The 21,346-nt window shown below is 43.3% G+C and overlaps 6 protein-coding genes across 6 annotated transcripts; 3 read left to right on the top strand and 3 right to left on the bottom strand.

Annotated features, from left to right (window-relative positions):
- Window positions 1-266: 266 nt before the first annotated feature.
- Window positions 267-4,668, bottom strand: IL334_001693 (uncharacterized protein; the record flags this gene model as incomplete). The annotated part of the gene is made up of 16 exons (XM_062933448.1): window positions 267-380; window positions 478-660; window positions 796-920; window positions 1,031-1,540; window positions 1,640-1,763; window positions 1,828-1,931; window positions 1,986-2,082; window positions 2,239-2,528; window positions 2,602-2,703; window positions 2,762-2,852; window positions 2,916-3,053; window positions 3,116-3,601; window positions 3,672-3,795; window positions 3,874-4,139; window positions 4,207-4,348; window positions 4,403-4,668. 16 exons carry the CDS (start codon window positions 4,666-4,668, stop codon window positions 267-269), a joined length of 3,162 nt encoding a protein of 1,053 aa, XP_062789499.1.
- Window positions 4,669-5,470: 802 nt separating this feature from the next.
- IL334_001694 (uncharacterized protein) lies at window positions 5,471-9,463 on the top strand (the record flags this gene model as incomplete). The annotated part of the gene is made up of 8 exons (XM_062933449.1): window positions 5,471-5,483; window positions 5,658-5,775; window positions 5,864-6,184; window positions 6,242-6,311; window positions 6,366-6,480; window positions 6,538-8,516; window positions 8,573-9,367; window positions 9,425-9,463. The coding sequence occupies 8 exons, from the start codon at window positions 5,471-5,473 to the stop codon at window positions 9,461-9,463; spliced, it is 3,450 nt and encodes a 1,149-aa protein (XP_062789500.1).
- A 464-nt stretch (window positions 9,464-9,927) lies between these two features.
- Window positions 9,928-13,345, top strand: IL334_001695 (uncharacterized protein; the record flags this gene model as incomplete). Its single annotated transcript, XM_062933450.1, has 4 exons — window positions 9,928-10,110; window positions 10,192-10,635; window positions 10,703-11,747; window positions 11,808-13,345. 4 exons carry the CDS (start codon window positions 9,928-9,930, stop codon window positions 13,343-13,345), a joined length of 3,210 nt encoding a protein of 1,069 aa, XP_062789501.1.
- An 848-nt stretch (window positions 13,346-14,193) lies between these two features.
- Window positions 14,194-16,725, bottom strand: IL334_001696 (uncharacterized protein; the record flags this gene model as incomplete). The annotated part of the gene is made up of 10 exons (XM_062933451.1): window positions 14,194-14,695; window positions 14,763-14,863; window positions 14,924-14,986; window positions 15,039-15,078; window positions 15,140-15,231; window positions 15,293-15,382; window positions 15,456-15,531; window positions 15,589-15,603; window positions 15,663-15,771; window positions 15,843-16,725. 10 exons carry the CDS (start codon window positions 16,723-16,725, stop codon window positions 14,194-14,196), a joined length of 1,971 nt encoding a protein of 656 aa, XP_062789502.1.
- A 1,799-nt stretch (window positions 16,726-18,524) lies between these two features.
- IL334_001697 (uncharacterized protein) lies at window positions 18,525-19,368 on the bottom strand (the record flags this gene model as incomplete). Its single annotated transcript, XM_062933452.1, has 5 exons — window positions 18,525-18,626; window positions 18,701-18,841; window positions 18,915-18,970; window positions 19,028-19,086; window positions 19,190-19,368. The coding sequence occupies 5 exons, from the start codon at window positions 19,366-19,368 to the stop codon at window positions 18,525-18,527; spliced, it is 537 nt and encodes a 178-aa protein (XP_062789503.1).
- A 667-nt stretch (window positions 19,369-20,035) lies between these two features.
- Window positions 20,036-21,157, top strand: IL334_001698 (ubiquitin-conjugating enzyme E2 8; the record flags this gene model as incomplete). The annotated part of the gene is made up of 5 exons (XM_062933453.1): window positions 20,036-20,043; window positions 20,136-20,215; window positions 20,353-20,467; window positions 20,593-20,645; window positions 20,715-21,157. The coding sequence occupies 5 exons, from the start codon at window positions 20,036-20,038 to the stop codon at window positions 21,155-21,157; spliced, it is 699 nt and encodes a 232-aa protein (XP_062789504.1).
- Between the last annotated feature and the right edge of the window lie 189 nt (window positions 21,158-21,346).

Raw genomic sequence — 21,346 nt, forward strand, 5'->3', positions numbered from 1 at the left:
GCGTGATCTACCTCATCAAAGGGCTTATCATTGGACTATCTCATCTGATCAATTGATACACCATACGAGTATGATAGTATACCATAGTATTCATGTCACGTCATGTTGTGCCATCGAACACTCCGTATTATAGGTAGAATACAACGTGGAATCATTACATATTATACAACCATTATCTCTCCATCCCATACTCGACAGAACCCGAATTGCTGTCAAATCACCTTTCAATAAGGCGCAATACCTATTCTTCCCGCCCCTTCTTCTTATCAGATAGCCAACCATTTCGATTTCTCTTTGACCAATTTTTGATTTCCGGAAGTAGCATATAACAGAATCAAGTTATGTGCAGCTTCAAACGCCAATGAGGATCCTCTTATAGCCTATTGGTATTTCAAATGATCAGCCCTAATAACCTAATGTTCCATCCGATTTCCATACGAGTCCATGCTGAATATCGTTCGACGCTTTGTTACTCACCTCTGGATCATCACTTTCTTTCATCCGATTTTCGATGCTATCTAGAACCCTCTCATAGTGATTAACAGCTAGATGATTTACACCAATACCATGGAATGATCGTCCATAGTTGTATTCTACTTGTTCTTGTGAGACTGGATTGCAAGGTGATAATTTACGATATCTAGTTAAGAATGCCATTCCCTATGAATGATTATCAGTATCACATCGTATCAGCTGAGTCCTTTTTGGATTCCGGATAACACGAAAGAATGGTAATGTCTTGTTTGATACAGGACTTATTTGTGGCTATAAAGCCTAAAATACAAAAACACCAACCTGAGCAATTTGGTAATTCCTATTATCACTTTGTCTATTCATCGCTCTACCGAAGAAGGCCTGTGAGATTAATAAGCAGATCAAAGGATTATATTGATCCAATTCATATGCTCTAAATAGGTAGACTGGAACGGAAACGGAAAATAAATCGAAATCAGCCTCTTCTATGCGCACATATGTACCTTCAAAGGCATTCCGAGAGTGAGATATTTTCAAATGCCATCGATCTACTCACAGAAAGCACTTTGATAACTCTTGTTAGTTACCATCTCTTGTCCATGTAAAATATACCAATACGGAGAAGCTTTTTTAGGTAGATCGGGTTTTTTCTTCTCATCATCGTTATGGTTGTTTTCATTATTATCATTATCGTCATCTTGATCATGTTCCTCATCATTGTGATCCTGAGTATCACCATCGAATCTTGATCCTCTATTATGAGTCCATCTGTTCGAAGGTGCATTGTAATGTAATTTTGTCGTTGTAATTGCATTCGATGTTGGTGGAATTTCTTCTCCCCCTTTGTGTTCGACGGTAAGAGGTATTGCTGAAGCGTAAGTCTTCATCTCTCTGCTAATGAAAGCTTGGACAGCCGCTGCTCCCCATGCTTGAAATGCTTTTAATCCCCCTGTGGATAAAGCAGATTGCATCAATAGTATCGGTGAAGGATCGAATTGGTGCATTTGAGATAGCCGTTTACAGTTATCGGTTATTTTCTCATATGATCGAAGACGCATTGCGCAAGCTGTAGCAATATCGCATAATTAGTAACTCCCAATGCCCATGTTCGCAAAAAAGTTGATCTTGAAACACCATAGCTAGATAAATTGCACACTCTACTTACCAATTATAGTCAATCTGAGCGCTACCTCACAACGCCTATTATGGAACAGTCCCGACCAGATAACATGCTCAAGAATATCCATTGCGATGTCTTCCTCATTCTTCACCATCAGTACGCAGCAGTACTAAGGAACCGTCATATCAGCTGTGCTCAGGTGATTCATGGCGCGATAGCTGGAGTGAACATACCTTCACCATCAGTGTCAACCATTCTTCGTAATTCAGTCCATAGAATTCTGTCCGTCGATAAGTGATGAAGTTCGAACCTCCCTCAGCTGGAGCATCGTCCTCGACTATTCACCAGTATTAGTATTGGAGCAAAAAAAGAAGACGGAATGATAACTCACATCCCAGCATCCGTTCTAATCGATCCTGCATTTCTTGAGCTTGAGAGTCAACATCATTCCTTTTATGTTTCTTCGATTTGAGTATTCGCACGACTCCCTAATGGGGGAATTATGCATCAGCAAGGTGAATCACCCTCTAGAGAACCGCTTAATCTTCTTTGCTCGTGAAGCACCTCCGCTCCAAGACGGATTCGTACTGCGCCTTTAATCGTCGTTCTCACTCCAAGCTTTCCTTCTATCACTGTTGACTTACCCGACTTTTGGAGAAATTTCCCCTATTCAATCGATAATTCTCTATCATAGTTCCGGCAGCAGCGATAAATCTATCTAAAGCTCCAATATCGCCTTCGTCAATACCTTTTTCAGCATCTTGGACATCTTGCCATAAATTTTGCATTTGTGATCTCATCTGATCTTCCAATACCCTTTTAGTCAATTTCTTGTTAGCTGCTTTCTCAGCTTTGTTCAAATGAGTTGGTTCTTCAAACAGTGATCGATTCATTGCGTGACTATCTTTTTCTCTGTGTGCTCGAGAACGGATGACTGTTTACATCAGACTTATCAGTATATATTGGCGTGAGATTCCAAAGTATTAAGTTAGAATGAGGGAACTTACTATCTGAGACAAGTTCAAGCGCTTCTGCTTTCCTACCCATATCTTCCAGAACATTGGCAAGTCTTAATCGAGCGTTGATATGATCAGGTTCACTGGTAACGACTAATCGAAGGAAAATTAGCAAGACTTCTTGTCGATTACCGGTCAATGCCTAATTTACCCCATTGTAAAGCTTCCTGAGCTTCATGTAAATTCTTAAGATTATGATGACATATACCGACGTGATAAACCTCTTCCGGTGTATCCAGGAGCTACCCAGGTAGTATTGAATCAGCGTACTGCAAGGGATCATGCCGAATGAAGGTTCAACTCACCTCGTCACTTTCTTGTATTGACGCATAACAATCTAAAGCTTTCTCCCATAATTCCCTCTTCATCAGCGCTCCACCTAATTCCAAGAACAGTCGATGATATTGTAACACATCAAGATTGAGAATCTCGTTGATATGGATCTATCCAAGTAGCGAATTAGCCAGAACGACATTGACCTTTGGTCAGTACTCCTCGGACCTACTAGTGCCTCTTCATCGTCTCCTAGTCTCAATCTTATCAAAGCCAGTTTATGCCTTAATTGAATGTCCATAGCGAAACCCTCACTTTCGTCTGAATCTTTCCCGTCATTTGTCGTTCTTATCGTTCCTGGAGGATCATATTCTCTATCATCTGAGAAAGTATCCCATTGTTTTTGATTTCTTCTACCTTGTAACCATCTTTGACCCTTTCTGACGATTTCCAAAGCTTGATCTAAATCGTCCAAAAACAGGAACTCGTCGACTAACTGCAGAACTCGCTCAATCGTCATACTGTTATGCCCCACAGGCCTATGATCATCAGGCGAAGAGAAAGTCGCGATATGCCAGTCAAATGTTTCTCTCATCACTTGTACAATCAAGGATCTTTGATTTGTTTCTATCAAAACTTGATGGAACTCCATCATGATATCAAAATCACGAACGAAAGCTGGATCAGATTTGATGAGTTTCTTGAATACGTCACTTGCCTATAAGTAAATGAACAGAACGTGAGCTTTCATCTTCACCCTGAGATACTGGATTAAAACAGTAGCTCACTCTGGACTTTTGCCTCTGAGCTACATAGATCGATCCCAGCTCCCATAAAAGCTCTGTGTCTTCTGTACCATGTTTGAGTGCCTTTCGAAGACAGTATACACATTGATCCTGATGTCCATTTTGTCTATTTTCATGTGAAGGGAAGTTAATACTATGGTTTCTAGGTGATCGCAGTAGGTCTAATCCGAAGTTCAAGACTCACTTGAAATCGTACGCTAAACTCCTCCAGGTTTCTTCATCATTATCTACATGTGCACCTAGGAATCTCATCTGTCTGGCTTTTTCCGCATCGCCAATATCGTCGTAACAAGTAGCCAAAGAAGCCCAAGCTGCACTGATGTATGGATCATGTCGAATGACTTCAAGATATATCTCTATAGCTTCTTCAGTCTGAGCAAGCAGATTATGAAAATTTGCTTGCCCAAGTAGTCGGGTTACTTCATGTGATGGTTTATGTACACGTCGCGGCTGATGTGCAAAAGTTCAGCTATCCAGTATGAGGTATATGATCATGAAGGACGGATATCAGACATACCTTAGAATGTCTACGACGAGCAGGTTGAGGTAACTCGTCCTTGTCTGCAAGTACTATTTCTCTTTGAAAATCCCTTCCTCCTAAATCGCCTGTCGTTCCAGAAGGTGCAGCGCCTGGGCGAGAAACGAATCCTGCCAGTCGACTATCAATCATATCAGCAAGGCAAAACATATCGAATGGTTTGGAATTTACTCACTCGAAAACAGCGTCATCTTTATCACTTCTTAATCTCGAGGGACCGGCTTCAAGCGGATCTTCTTCACCTTCTCCCACAACCTCGTTCACTTCGTCTTCTTTATCGTCATATGCCTCCTCATCATTTTCTCCTTCACTTGATTCATCGGCCTCTTGTTCAGCTTCGAATCGTTCTTCCGCTGCTGCATCTTCAGCTAGCAAAGCTGGGTCTATCGGTATCTCCGCCATAGAGGCATCGGCAGCAGATATGAGCGAAGGCCCGGACATGTCGTCGAGATGCTGTCCCACAGGGGCTGTCAACAAAGTGATCAAAGTGAAATAAACAGCTTTCAGCATTTCCTCGTGAGCTTTGGGTTTATTGACAACTTGGACCGAACATCAACCTCCACTCCCTGTCCGAACCACGTGACTAATAACACCAAGTTAGCTTCAGGATAAAATCCCATAAATTCAGTTTCTGGAAATAAAATACTTAAAACCATATCAGTCCCGTTGCCCCAAATTTGTGCGAAACGCGGGAACGGGTTGTCAGCGGAGGATACCGCTTTTTCCCTTTATAATCTTTGAAGTGTGAAGATGACCTCCACCTGCTGGGAACTATTTGACTTTGGGGATGATTATCAGAAGTAAACGTAGTACTCAACTCACTTCAGGGTTATGGGGAAATAATTTGTTGTAATCTATCAGTTACTGCCACGCGCTGAATGATAGTAGCACCATACTCACTCACTCGTACCAGGCATATTTCAACATTCCAGCTGCATCCTCTTTCCATTCTTACTCTTTCTCTCTAGCTTTCTACAGCTTTAGTGATCATCCCTTCCCCTTTTCCTTTCTCTCTCTTCTCGGTTCTATCTTCCTCTCTTACGTTCTCTCTTCACCAAAAGGTCTCTTATATCGGTCAATCTCTGATTCGTGAGTTTGAGCTCATTCGGTTCAGCCGAAAACAAAAAGTTGAAACAAGCTAATTCAGCTATTCTTGTACCTTCGAATCCTTCGCAACTTGCCTATCAACAACCTCTCAGCTATTTAAAACTACTTTCTCTATCCTCTTCTTCCACTCTGCATCATGTCTACCAAAGGTGAGTTCATTTCCAGCTTGTTTAACCCTGTCGTCAGCTCTCAATAGCCGGCCGAAATCGCACGGACCCTCTAAGCGTGCTGCCAATCTCATGAGCTTGCAAACATTGCCTTACCTCTCTATCCTGCCTGATCTTGTATGCAAGGAGCTCCTTGCTGACCTCTTGCCTTCTTAGCTATCCGAGAATTCGATGCCAAGCAGCTCGTTTCTTACTGGCTCAACAGATCCCCCACTCCTATCCCCACCAAAACCGAGTCATCTCTCTCTGCTGCTCAAGTAGCACAAGTTGAATGGTGAGTTGATTCACAAATCTAGCTCTCGGGTTTGTCAAATCTGTAGGCTTGCCTCAATCACATATGCTGACGCTCAGGCAAAATCTAGGGATCCTGTTACCAAACAACTCTCTCCTCCCATCAAACCTGGTCAAGGTCTCCCAGAATGGGTCTTCTCTTCCAAGCTTGTTGGTAAACCCGATCAACTCATAAAGCGACGAGGAAAGGCCGGTCTTCTCTGTCTCAATAAAGGCTGGGAGGAGACAGGTGCTTGGATTCAAGAGCGAGCTGGTAAACCAGTAACTGTTGAGAAGACAACTGGTACCCTCAACACCTTCATCATTGAACCTTTCTGCCCTCACCCTGCCGACACCGAATACTATGTATGTATCAACTCCACAAGAGAAGGTGACTGGATCCTCTTCACCCAGTAAGTCTCTACAGCCTTTGAATATATGTGGATTCGAGCTGACGTGCGCCTTAACAGCGAGGGTGGTGTTGATGTTGGAGACGTTGATGCTAAGGCTCTCAAGCTTCTTCTTCCCGTTGGCGAGGAGGTGAGTATCTATGCAAGCTAAAATACAGATGCGGAACTGATTTTGTCCTCTCAGTTCCCCGCTCGAAAAGTCATCATCAGCACTCTTCTTGAACACGTCGCTCCTGCCAAACAAGATGTACTCGCCGACTTCTTGATCAGACTGTACGCCGTCTACGTTGACTTGCACTGTGAGTAGATTAAAGACAGATTAAACTCTACCATGGCTGATTTTAACTCTGTCTTAGTCGCCTATCTTGAAATCAACCCTCTTGTCGTTCTTGACTCTGAAAATGGCAAACCTTGCGAAATTCAATACCTCGACATGGCTGCCAAGCTTGATCAAACCGCTGATTTCCTTTGTGGACCTAAATGGGCTCTCGCTCGAGATATCTCCGTACCTTCTGCTGGTTCTTCCACTATCAAAGCTGATCGAGGACCTCCTATGGTATGGCCCGCTCCCTTCGGTCGTGATTTGACCAAAGAAGAGGCATACATCCAAAAGCTTGATGCTTCCACCGGTGCTTCTCTCAAGCTCACTGTCCTCAATCAAACTGGTCGAGTCTGGACCATGGTTGCCGGTGGTGGTGCTTCCGTCGTTTACTCCGATGCTATCGCTGCTGCAGGTTTCGCTCACGAGCTCGCCAACTACGGTGAATACTCTGGTGCTCCCACTGAAGGTCAAACCTACGAGTACGCCAAAACCATCATTGATTTGATCGTCCGAGGTGAACCTCACCCTGAGGGTAAAGTCCTTATCATCGGTGGTGGTGCTGCCAACTTCTCCGACGTTGCCGCTACTTTCAAGGGTATTATCCGAGCACTCAAGCAGTTCAAGGATGGTCTTCTCCGACATAAAGTCTCCATCTGGGTCCGACGAGCTGGGCCCAACTATCAAGAGGGTCTCAAAGCTATGCGACTCTGTGGTGAATCTATTGGTGTGCCCATGAAGGTTTACGGCCCCGAATCACCTATCACCGCTATCGTCCCAATGGCCCTTGGTATCAAACGACCCGAATCCGCCGCTACCCGAGATGTCACTCCTATCGCCTCTGCTTCCGTCTCCCCTCAAGCTAACGGTAACACCCCTCTTCCCGGCTCCGCCGGTCAAGATGCTGTAGGAACCGTCAAAGCCGATGGCTCAAGAGAACAACCCAACGATCAAATCGTCCGATTTGAAACCGAAAACCTCGGCTCTCGACCTTGGTACAGACCTTTCGACGAGCACACTCGATCCTTCGTCTTCGGTCTCCAACCCCGAGCTATCCAAGGAATGCTTGACTTTGACTTCTCATGTGGTCGAAAAACTCCTTCCGTCGCTGCCATGATCTACCCCTTCGGTGGTCACCACATCCAGAAGTTCTACTGGGGCACGAAGGAAACTCTTCTCCCGGTTTACACCTCCGTTGGTGAAGCCATCAAGAAGCACCCGGATGTCGATGTAGTTGTCAACTTCTCCTCTTCTCGATCCGTCTACGCCTCCACCCTCGACATCCTTACCTACCCTCAAATCAAATCTATTGGTATTATCGCTGAAGGTGTACCGGAACGACACGCTCGAGAGCTTCTCCACCTTGCCGTCAAGAAGGAAGTAATCATCATTGGTCCCGCTACTGTCGGTGGTATCAAACCTGGTTGTTTCCGAATCGGTAACACCGGTGGTATGATGGACAACCTTATCGCCTGTAAGCTTTACCGACCTGGTTCCGTTGGTTACGTCTCCAAATCTGGAGGTATGTCCAACGAATTGAACAACATCCTTTCTTACACCACCAACGGTGTGTACGAAGGTGTTGCTATCGGTGGTGACCGATACCCCGGTACATCCTTCATCGACCATCTTCTCCGATATGAGGCCGATCCCGAGTGTAAATTACTCTTACTGTTAGGTGAAGTCGGTGGTACCGAAGAATACCGAGTTATCGAGGCTGTCAACAAGGGTATCATCAAGAAGCCTATTGTCGCTTGGGCTATCGGTACTTGTGCCAAGATGTTCACTTCTGAGGTGCAATTCGGTCACGCCGGTTCAATGGCCAACTCCGATTTAGAGACCGCTGATGCCAAGAACAGAGCCATGAAAGCTGCTGGTTTCATCGTTCCCGACACTTTCGAGGATCTCCCAGACGTTCTCCGATCTACCTACCAAAAACTCATCGCTAGCGGTGCTATCGTCACCAAGGCTGAGATTGATCCTCCTCAAATCCCCATGGACTACCAATGGGCTTCCGTGAGTGCTGTTGATACGGCTATGGTAGATCGATGCTAACAAGTCTTATCTCCCAGAAACTTGGTCTCATCCGAAAACCCGCTGCTTTCATCTCCACCATCTCCGACGAGCGAGGTCAAGAGCTCATGTACGCTGGTATGCGAATCTCCGATGTCTTCAAAGAAGAGCTCGGTATCGGTGGTGTCATCTCCTTGCTTTGGTTCAAGCGACGACTCCCTGCCTTCGCCTGCAAGTTCATTGAGATGGTTCTCCAACTTACTGCCGATCATGGACCTGCCGTTTCCGGTGCTATGAACACCATCATCACCGCCCGAGCTGGTAAAGACCTCATCTCCTCCCTCGTCGCCGGTCTTTTGACCATTGGTGACCGATTCGGTGGTGCTCTTGATGGTGCTGCTTCCGAATTTTCTCGAGGTGTCGGTTCCGGACTTACTCCTCGAGAATTCGTGGACCACATGCGAAAAGCCAACAGACTTATCCCTGGTATTGGACACAAGATCAAATCCAAGACCAACCCCGATCTCCGAGTCACCCTTGTCGTTGACTACGTCAAGAAGCACTTCCCTTCCCACAAGACCCTGGACTTCGCTCTTGCTGTCGAGGACGTAACCACCCAAAAATCAAACACCCTCATCCTCAACGTTGACGGTGCCATTGCCGCTTCATTCTGTGATTTACTCTCCGGAAGTGGTGCTTTCACTGAAGAGGAAGCTACCGAATACCTCAAGAGTGGTACCCTTAACGGTCTTTTCGTTCTCGGTCGATCGATCGGTTTCATTGGTCATTACCTCGATCAAAAACTCCTCAAACAACCCCTTTACCGACACCCTGCTGACGATATCTTCATCAACGTGAGTCATGGAATCTGATCCTGATGAGTCAGGCGCTGACTTTGTATGAATGGATAGATGCAAGAACGTGTCGTCTTCCAACCTGGTTCAGCTTAAGACCCAGAATAAGATAAGGGGGATGCATAGTGCATTTGTGGTATTGCCAAGGATTTCATTTTGTATTTAGATTTAAGTCAAGGTCACTAGTATTTTACCTTCCATTTGGTTTGAAGCATAATTTCATGGACGTGTTTATAGATTATTTTTGGTAAATTTAAGAGAAAATCAAAAGATTGAAACGAGATGTTAGATATGGGAGAGATGATCATGCACCATTATATGCACCATTATATGGACCTTTCTTTATGATTCACGTTTGCAGCAAGTTCTTTTTTTTTCGGTGACTGCCACTCTCGGTCTGCACTTCACTCGACATGTCCACGCGACGTGTCGATCATCAAAAGCTCAAACTGGGAAGTTGAAGCTGTAACCCGGATGAAACAACGTAACAATCCTCCAGAATCTAATCTTCACATTACTCGTAGTCATTGTAATCTCAACAAGTTGGATGATTTCGTATCATGTCTGAAAAGACTACAGATAATGTGGAAGGCGGACACGCAGATGTTCTAGGACTAGAGACCGGTGAAAATCCAAGTTTAGCTGGAATGACAGAGGATAAAGGGAGGATTGAAGTTGGGGATGTTGAAGCTGAGAACGATGTGAAAGATCACTTACAGGTTGATGCAGAACCTCAAGAGAAGGTAAGCTCGTTGACAGTAATTCTCTTGCTGGGGTTTATCTGTCCCTCCTGTCAAGCTGATCGAAGCTCGCTTGTATGATAGGTATCACCGTCAACGTCAACATCACCTTTAAATCTATTATCATCTCATCCAGCCGATTCACTCCATGCACCAGATTCACCCACTACTTCATTAATTTCATCATTAAGAGATCAATTAGCGTTATTATCCGATCAATCCATAGCTTTAAATCAGAAATTAATAAGCTCAATAGGTAAATCATCAGATCTAGAAGATGAATTACATGAACTACAAAATTCACATCTTACATTAAACAAAAAAGCAGATGAATTGGAAAGAGAAAAAAATCGATGGGAAGAGTCGATGAATACTGGTTTGTTGGTTGAAAGATCTCAGATAAAAGATGAAATGCAAAGATTAGCTGCTGGTTTAGTTGAAGAAGAAAGGAAAAGAGGTTCAGCGGAAAAAATGAAAGAACAGGTCGAAAATGAGGTTGATGATTTGACTGCTAAACTATTTGATCAAGTAAGTGCTTTCCTTGGGGTGGGTGGGTGGGCAGGTCGAATCGCTAAACTCTTTTCCCCTCCCTTAGGCAAACGCAATGGTAGCGACCGAACGAATGTCTCGTGCCGAAGCTGAAGCTCGACTAAAATCCACGGAAGAAAACCTGGCTGCTGCTGAAGCTGCGGTGCGAGATATGCAATTACATCTTCAATCATTACCTTCAAACTCTACTCAACAATCTTCTTCTAGTTCCTTACCAGCTCATACAAACGGTGATTCTACCTCATCGGGAGTAGGATTAGTAAAGAGGAAATACCTTTCGTCACATATACCATACACTGAATTCATCTCTTTCATAACACATTTAAGAACCTTACGACCCATAAAGGATATATCAAAAAATACATTTCAACCTCCCTTAATAACCAATTTATTAACACAATCTTTCTTGGTCAGAACAATAAATGAAGATAATGACACTACATTGCGATTAGATATAGCACCTGATCTGAGTTGGTTATCAAGAAGAAGTGTTTCACAAGCTATCATTTCAGGTGAATTGATTATTGAACCTGTTTCAACATCAACATTATTATCAAACCCAAATACAAGTATATCAAATATTCATGATTTGAACTGCAGTTTATGCGGTAAATCGATTTTCGGTTCTTCTTTACTTGCTCTATCCCAATCACCGTTATCACCATTATCAGGATCAACTGGAAATCATTTCGGTCCACCTCCTATACATCCTCAGAGAGGTACTAATACATCTTCCAATACAACTACAACATCCAGATTCTCCCTAAAACCCTTTTTCAACTCTTCTTCTTCCTCCTCAAATATCAATACATCCTCATCTGCCTCGACTTCAAATTGGAATCAGACTCATCAACATGGTTCTTCCCCCATCCAATCGCCAATGTCATCTCCTGCATTACATTCAGGCAGTGGAAATATCTCATCAGTTTACATATTCAGAATAGCAAAACCTCAAGCAGGCGAAAAAAGCGATTCAAAATTATATCCCTTATGTAGGACAGGTTGGTGTTTAGAAAGAATGAGAGCTACATGTGAATTATGGCATTTCGTCAGAACAGGTATCATCCATGTTATATGGCACGGAGATGATGGTACGACCTCGAATTCAAATGATGTCAATAGGAATTCTGGAAGTTCAGCATCAATTTCAGGTAATACGAATACGCCTACGCCTGTTGTACATGAGATATACGCTCCACCAAGTGATCAAACAATCGCTTCAACCTCAACTGCAACTACAGGTACAGGTGCATCTACATCCACACCTACTGAGACAGAGACTAAAATCTCAGCTCCACCATTACCACAAAGGAAAAAGTCATCGTGGGCGTTAGGGTTCAAACTATCTGACAAATCAGCTGGAAGTTGGACCAGAGGATGGAAATCTGGTTCGGAAACAACAACAAATGGTAATGACAATCAACCTTCATCTCCTGATTTAGGTGAGAGAAGAAGAAGTTCAGTAGGTTCATTGGGTGCTGAAAAAGCAATCGACAATCGAAACGGTACTGGTGAATTAGAAGATCCTATACAGATCATCACTGAAAATAAGAACAACAATGATGACTCACATACCGAAAAAGTCCCTATTATAGTTCAAGAACCTATTTCGACAATCGTGACATCCGAATCAGAAGACCCGAAAGCAGGAAATCAACAAGGAGAAAAACCTAATTCTCCAAATGAGTACAGCGGATTACAAGCTGAGCCATTATCAAGGGCGACTTCGAATACAACTACTACAACAGATGATGCTGGTGCTTTTTCGACTCCAAAAGGTGGTCAAAACGATTTACCTTCTTCAGATGATGATGCCGATGTCGATGGTCAAGATGAACATGAGGATCATGGAGATGTGACAATCTCAAGAGACGAACAAAGCACACCTCATCCTCCTCAAATCGATACATCGGTGACGAAACGAAGTAGCGTGATAGACGTATCCTCGCCCAAATCTGGAATTGCAAGTGCTAGTCCAACCAAACCACCTCCACCTATTCCAAGAAGAGCAGCTGCTAGAGATAGATTAACACAACTAGGTGGGAATAGTCCTGCGTCATTGGTTAATAGTCCAGTCAATAGCCAGCCTACAAGTCCGGCTAGAAGGAACAGTACCGAGAATAACGATGATGAAGATGAAGATGAAGATGGTCTAGCCGCTTTGAGGGAATTGAGACATGAATTGGAGCAGAGAAAAGGGGATGATGCTTTGCCTGAGACTCAGACCTCGACAAAGGAGGAGGAAGACAAGGCAGATGAAATAGCAGATCGAGAAGGAGTAGCAGAAGGCGCGCCCGCTAAGAGACCGGTGGAGGACTTTGTTAACGAAAAAGAGAAAAAGGAGAAAGAGGAAGAAGAATTAGAAGAACCTTTCACACCAGTGAATTTAGATGAAAAATTCCCACCTTCCCCAATAGGTACATTCCCTTCTTCGATTTCTTCAAGACCGAACTCTCAATCGATACATCCCTTACCACCACCCCCAGCGCTACCACCCAGAACCAATCCCAAAACACCGATACTACAGAACAGTACTCATACTCCATCCATGACGACAGAAGGCGAAAAGAGATTCTTGAGTACGAATGAAAATGGCGAATCTATATCTTGGGAAGGTAAGACTTGGGAAAAAATCGTTAGATTGAAAGAGCAAATGTGGAAAGCTAGAATAGGTGTAATAGATCAATAACCCTCTTTGGATAGTAGTCAAGTAAGTATGAATGAGCAAGTCGAATTCAAATGAGAAAGTGGGCGACAAGAGCTTTATTAAGAATTTATAGTGCAAGATATTTTTTGGTTTCCCTTTGCGATTTTTACCGTGTTCATATATCCTAGTTTTCAATCTCTCAAATTGATGGACATCTCACTCAGTCCGGAATATAGACGTAAATACCATGATACCTTGTTAGTACCGTACAATCTATGCAGGACATTGTACTATCATTCACTTGTGAAGAACTTGCACAATCAATCGATAATTTGCACAAATGACATAGCATGAGGATTTCACTTTACTGTAAAAACTGTTCAAATATTATTACTACTTTTACTTCTACTCAAACCCGTACAAAGCGTAAAGTACAATTTTTGGGTTGTTGTTCAACTATTGTCGATGATTTCGATGCAACGACGAAGATGATGATGCTATACTGGAGAATCAGAAAAAAATGGGAAACCGGTATGAAAGATGATATAGCAAGGATGGAAATGGATATGGGGTTGGTGGTACATATAATGCAGGGTAATAGAAGAACGTATAAGGGATATGGGTAATAGACAAGGTATAAGATCCAATCTGCTTTCTGGGATATAAGGAGGCGAAAACGAATATGGACCTCGATGAAAGTAAATTGGTAAAAGAGGTTTATGTTTGATGTATATGATAACAACGATTTGAGGGATAGTTGGTTTACGGAAAGAAGTAAGCAGTGAAGCGAACGAAGTATTGGTTGGCGTAGGAGTCCTTTGTTCCATCGGGGAAGCTAAATGAAACATGACAGGCCCAAAGATCCACGCTCAAGACAGACATTACCGCCGTCACTCTCTTTCGCTCTTCCAGAAGAAATCACTGGCACCAACCATTCTTAAACCCAACTCAGGAGAAGATCTAACGTGGTGTAACCCGCTCCAACCTCCAGCACTCTTCTCTGGCCCGGATGAATTGGTGAGACTGACAGCTTGTTGTCGATATTGATCATTAAAATTGCCGAATGGGTTTGTATTGGGAAGAGCTTTCCCGTTCATGGCACCAGCACCAGCACCAGTCCAATCCGGCCAGGTACCAAATGAATCGTGCAAAAAACTGGAAGATGTGTGTCGATGTCCCCAGCCAGCTGCAGTGTGTCCAATTCCGGTGGGTTTAGGGCCAATGATATCGGATCTGTACCTAGGCTCTTCTGAAGCAGGGAATACGACTGAACGAGGTTTGATCTGAGTACGGGCAAGTTGGTGTTCGATAGCTTCGAGCTGGGTAGCCAGATAATCTCTTGTATGAATCAGCTCAACGTCTTCGGCGTCCTCGTTCATAAGAGCGATAGCACTACTCATAATATTAGCCAGATACAATACACTTGCATACATTCGTAAACACAGAAGACATTACTGACTGTTCTGGGATCAACGAAGTATGGTTCAACTGATCCATGAGGCTGATACCGTTCGAACGTTCACTCCAGGAGCTTTGGTGTCGTTTGAAGTGCTTTTGCTCCTGGAGAAAAGCAAGAGGTCAGCTAGTAATCCATCAGGAGCTCGTGCTAAATTAGCTTACATCCGAATCCGCAATTCGGACTTGGAGCCTTTCACTCATTCCTTGATAATACCTCCCATTAAGCTGCAGCTGACATTAGCATTACTGGGCGAGATTGGAAAACATGGTATCTTGCCTTTCTGATCACATCATTGGCTTGAACACGTGTTTGCAATCTATGAATCAGTGCGGTGTCGATCAGCAGTACTCGATGGGGAACACAACTATATTTCTTACCTAGCCATAATAGGTCCCCTTCTGTTTCCTGCTTCATCTACTAACGGTTTCCATGAACAGACTTTTCCTGGAAGGAGAATTTCGGCAAGTTCCTAGAAAAGGTTCAATATAGTCAGTCAAAATTACACTATCGTCTTATAAGTCTAAACTCACATCATATGTGAGAGAGGTAGGCAGACCGGAGATATACAGGTTGGCCGAATTCGGATCTTCAAGAGCCTTGTTTTTAACCTGGTAATCTTCCTGTGCAGGGGATCAAAGAGTTATTGCTTGATTTTGTTTGAACAGCTTAGTTATCGATTTTAAGATTACTCACTTTGCCGAATTCGCATTCAATGTTTCTGACTTTGAGATGCATGATGAAGCTTGAAGCTTGGTCCGGTTTCTTGAACCTGTCAAGCTCGGCATCAGCTGGAGTTCTGCGTGATAGAGGACGATCGAGATCATACATGACGAAAGCGTGACTATGTCGGAAATCATGTCAATTTAGACCATGTAAATGAAAGATTAATTTCTCACTGACGGCCTAGTGGTTCGAGCAGGAATCTTCACCGAAACTACTTCACCGAACTCAGATGCATAGACTCGAAGGTCTTCTTCACTAAGATCGTTGTCGACACAATGAATGAACACTAACGACCCCGAATAATCAGCTTCCCGGGCATGGTGAGAAGAGTAGCTAGAGAGAAGGAGGACTACTTACCGTTCCTTCCTTCACCAACCATAGGAATGATTGGCATGCTCTTGGAACTCATCAATTTAGTTCTCGCACCGATTTGACCAAAGTTAAAACCTGGCATCCTTCGCAAGCCTCTTTGTGAGGCAATGTCATTCTGATCAAAGTCTTGAGTCGAGATGTCCTTGTCTGTAAAACGGACTGACACTCCGCTAGGTCGTCTTGCAAGACCTTGTCGGACATATGGAAGATTGGGTACTGACTGATGATGGTTTAGTGCGTTAGTATCAGGATGCGTATGAATGTAGTAACTAGGGTTGTCTTCAAGCTCGATATCGATCGACGAGACAGAAGGTCGGTGATGATGATAAATCTCGTCATTTGGCGTAATGGGATAAGGTGAAAATGGATGTCCGACTGAGTTTGGGCTGGTGGGAGTGTAAAGCTCAAAGTCATGCGGCAACTCATGGGTAGTAGTATTGATACGATGAAGGAACGGCGTTGGATTCACTTGATAAGACATCGGAAGATCTGAAGATCGAGTTTGAGAATGAAAAGGATCATTCTCAAAGGCAAGATGGCGGGAAGCGTCATTGTTGTTTCTGCTTGACAATTGACTGACAAACGGCGAAGAAGATTTCCATCCCGCACCAAAAGATTTTGCGGTTGTAGTAGTTATAGAGGAAGGAAATACATCTTTTCCCTGACGTTGATTGTCGAGCTTGAGCTTGTCGGATGGGGCGGTGGACGAAAGGGTAGAAGTCGACTCGACATATGTGGAGGAAAGTAGAGTTCCCGAGGCGGAATCAGAGCTGGATGTAAGGGTAGGTGATGACTTTGGGAACAGGAAAGGAGGAGAAGAAGGACTGAGGGAGCGAGAAGTAGTGGCAGTGGGAGCGGTAGTTGACATTGTTTCCATGCGAGGAAGGAAGACGATCAAGAGTCGAAGGAGTAGGAAAGATGCTTGACGTATTTCGTTTGTAAAGTTACCGTCGAAAAAGAAATATGCTAATTAGAAGAGAATAAAAGATAGTTAGCTACAGTGACGCTAAATCCATCCCATATCGCAAGAGTAGAGAAGAAGAAAAGGACGGGGAAGGAAAGAGGAGGGAAACAGAAATGCGAGCGAAAGAATGCAATTAAATCGAATTTTCCCAGTTACTCACTATCCACTAGCCTGCTTGTGCGAATCGGACCTTTTACCCGGAATGATACGTATGTAGTCAAGTAGATTATATAAGCTGCTTACTGGAATGCTGAAAGATCAAGGTCCGAAGACTTGAAACCCGATCGGTAAAGTCTTCTGGAAGCTAGTGAGGTACCTGAGTGATGTGAAGATGATGGTGATGATGAGTAGACGATCGGCGATGACGAGAAAGATGATTTAGAAATAGAAATCGAATCGGTTATCCTATTTATATGAGACGAGGATAAAGAAGAAGAAGTAAATGGGAAAGAGTGTGATCTATCTTGTGTATGGTATAAATATACATCTCTACATGCTGTCTTCCTTGGATTCGAGGAAGAGGAAGGACAAGTTGTGTTTGGTTGATTGGATTTGAGTCTCTTCAACGCGACGCGTCTCTGCACTCGATTAGCATTGAATCTGGTTTGCCTTCCTTCCTTCTTTCCATTTATGGGAATGATCGTGACCCATCATCATCATCATCATCGCCATCACCATCACGACGGTAACAATATGATATGTGATTCAGGGACAAACGACTAGGAGGGGAGGTGAGATCGGCAGTACTGGGTCGCGCGACGGAAGGGAAAGGGGAACTGAAATCAGTGAAAAATTAGTCGATTTTTGGAAGGGATTCGAGGTCAATGCGCATCAAAATATGCAACATCAAAGGATGGATTTGTTCTCCTAGCGTCTTGGAATGACAATGAAAAAGACCTCTGCTTTATCGATTTCATTCCTGGTCAGAAGGCTGAAATCCTGTCCAGTACGTCTATCTTTGAACATATAGAGCTGTGTTGCGTACCTTACTTTTATGGTGAGTGGAATCCTAACAGGAAAGCTCCGTAAGTAGAATCAATGATGAGGTGTACCTATTTTGTTTTTTCTCCTAATTAAATATCGCTTTCTGAAACCGTATTGATTGATCTGAATTTGATCTATGTTTCGTGATGGAAGATGAAACGTCGACTGTCGATTGTCGAGTACAGTTTACTGTTGATGGGAAGATGAGGGAAATTCGAGCTAAAATAGAAAAGAAGAAGTAATCCCATCAAAATTGGTCAAGAGAGTGAATTGATGTATTGATTTCCGGTTAAGACCGATGATGGGACCTTCTGGATCTTGATGCAACGTGTAGAATCTTCTTCCCACAATACTACCTTCCCTTGACATTGTGAGAACCATAGAGGTAGGTATGCCCATGCGCCCCTGTGAGCTCGTTTGCCAGAATCCTTTCATACCATTGTGCGTTGCCTAATCCGAAGACACCCGGGATGAGGTTTAACATGTTGCTTGGCATGAAATGATCAGCGGTGAATATGAAACAGACTCAAAGGTGGCACTCGAGTATACTCGAGCATTTGCGAGTCGACATAATTTGGATAACCTTATATTTTTTATTAGCAAAACCATCAACGTTCATTCGGAGGTGTGAGAGTTCCTTCTGCATCAGTGCCCCAGCTGTTTCGCGGGTTCATTATATACCTAATGCATATGCTCCTCCACAGATCATCCGATCATGTTTATGATACCTCTTCAGCATGTTTAGGTTGTTTGAAAAATGCCTGACGTAACTCTTCTCTTTCTGGTCTTGGAAGTAATTTCCTGTTGGTACCAGTTAAAGCCTAGTGATTTTATTGAAATCAGCTAAAGTCGCAATACCCTCCCTGGGACTGTCGAATCAGATGAGATGACTTACATTTCCTGCAGCGTTGAATGTACCGATCAAAGTACCCATACCCGCGCAAGCACCGAAAGCCATTGGTAATGATTTAGCTCTTACTCCAGCTAGAAATCCCGCTGCACATCCACCTGCTGCTCCGTTCAATGCATCGTCGGTCTAATCCAATCACAAAGACAATCAGCTCACTTTCTGAGCGTTCCGCACAAGTCCATGAAGAAGCTAAACTTACCTCTCGGATATTGGCAGTTACTGCTTGAACGAAAGAGAATGAGAAACCCATAGCAGCTGAAAGGACAGTGTAAGCTAAATAATATCCGAATCCGAAAAGGGGCATGATCTTACCAAAGAATCCAATGGTTCCTCCTGTTCGAGTCACGATACCCATAGCACCTGCATTATGTCTAAAGTGCACATGGCGACGATCAGCTCCCTCTCCTCTATCCAGCTTACAGACGACCACTGTCCTCCACAGCCCCACAGATATTTGATGCATTAAACACTCACTTATCTAAGGCGTTTTGTACTGCACTAACCAGCAAACCTACACCTGCTGATTGTAGGGTTACTCTAGTTGCGAGTTGGAGTGAAGGGTGAGGGTGGAAGTTGTGTGTCTCATGAGGAGCATTTATGAAATATGCTTTTCCCGAGAGTGGTGGTAGGAGGGGATGTGAAGAGGAGGCCATCTTGTTCGATGTGAGCTGAAGGTGAATCTATTTGTATGGCTGATTGTACTTTTTGGTGATCTTTCGAGGCTAAATACTAAATCATTATATTGATATTGTCCGTTATCATCTTGAGCTTCATGCAAATGTCCACCAAAGCATTGGATCGTAAGGACATGAGCCTGATATAGCACATCAAAGGCTCCTTAAAATCAGCAAGGGGTAGGATTAGTAGCGGGATTTATCGGTAAAAGCTACAGGTGGCATTGTGGGATTAGGTTAACAATTACAGTAATGGGAATTACCCCGCATTTCTCCAGGTTTGAGTTGGTTACCCGAAGTGAACAGTTGTCTGTGATTGTGTGATATAAATTGGGGGACAGATACGGTAACCTTAAACTCGAATCCAATCTGGTTCATCACCTTCTTGATACTATCCTATATACATATATATATATATCAAGGAGAGAGACATCTAGTCACCACCCGACTATCAGATCTCACAATCATTCTCCATCAATTCACCAATTCAATAGCAGCTCAATATGATAAGTATCTATCTCGCGCTATCTCTTGCCAATCATCAATCAATCCAACGTCCTTTCTTAGATGGTTTAGGTTTCAGTAGCTGATAACCTTCTTTGGACGTAATTACAGCTCCCCAAAGAGAAGAGTCGATACCGACGTTATGAAACTGTAAGTCAGCTTCTACTGAATCTCCCGTACTGAGTTTAGCAGGCTGATTTCTTTGTGAATCCATTCCTATCATTTGCCACCCATACCCATAGCCTCATGTCGGATTATCATGTTACATTAGTTAACAATAAGATGTCAGAATTCTTCGTTAAGTTTCATGGACCAGTAGAAAGTGAGTACCTCCTTCCGCATCGAATCTTCTTGCTTGCAATGTAATAGCTGGATGTTACTTGTATACGTGATTGTTCTGTTCTATCGCCCTCGCACATGCCCGGAGTGCATCAGCTGATGGTCGGCGACTTTATATAGCACCTTTCGCAAAAGGAGTATGGAAGATTCACGTAGAATTACCAGAACAATTCCCTTACAAATCGCCTAGTATCGGCTTCATGAATAAAATCTTTCATCCTAACATCGATGAAATGTGAGTTTGCCGTCAATCATCACTTGTATTTGCTATACACAAATTTTCCACGCCTCGGTGACCTCGCGAAGCAAGCGAGATGATGTGTCGAGAAGTAATAGCTGATCATCAATATATTATTACAGGAGTGGAAGCGTATGTCTGGATGTGATAAACCAAACTTGGTCCCCTATGTTCGGTAAGTTTTCTTGCTGAATTCTTCACTTTATATAATAGCTTATATGTCTTTGGTTTGACTGCAATACAGAACTCATCAATATCTTCGAAATCTTCCTTCCTCAACTACTTCGATATCCCAATCCAGCCGATCCACTCAATGGAGAAGCAGCAGCCTTACTCATGAGAGATCCTAAAGCATACGCTAAGAAAGTTGAAAGTTACGTAGATAGATACGCTACACCTGAAGATGCCGATCAAGCTGGAGAAGATGATGACGAGGATGAAGACGAAGAAGGTACCACTTTACGGAGACGTAAACCGTCAATCAGTACAAATGGAAATGGACACACAAATGGAGATAAGAAGGTCAATGGCACCAATGGAGCGAATGGGAATGGCAATGGACATGACAAGGAAGAAGATGAAGATGATATGGATGACGATGAAGACGACGATAGTGAAGATGATAATATGAGTGATATGGGTGAATTAAGTGATGAAGATGATATCATGGGAAAGATGGATGACTAAAGAGACTTATACTGGCAAGTCAAACTTGCGATCATCTTATCACTTTCGAACTTCCATCTTACCCTATTAACATATCATCTTATCATGCTCTCATTCCCATCCACTTCTTCCCATTGAATCAATATCACAGCGATACCATCATGCCCCCTTTTTCATTTCTTTTCTTGTAGATAGCATATCTCATCTTGT

This window comes from Kwoniella shivajii, chromosome 2, assembly GCF_035658355.1.
Source record: "Kwoniella shivajii chromosome 2, complete sequence".
NCBI classification, from domain to species: Eukaryota; Fungi; Basidiomycota; class Tremellomycetes; order Tremellales; family Cryptococcaceae; genus Kwoniella; species Kwoniella shivajii.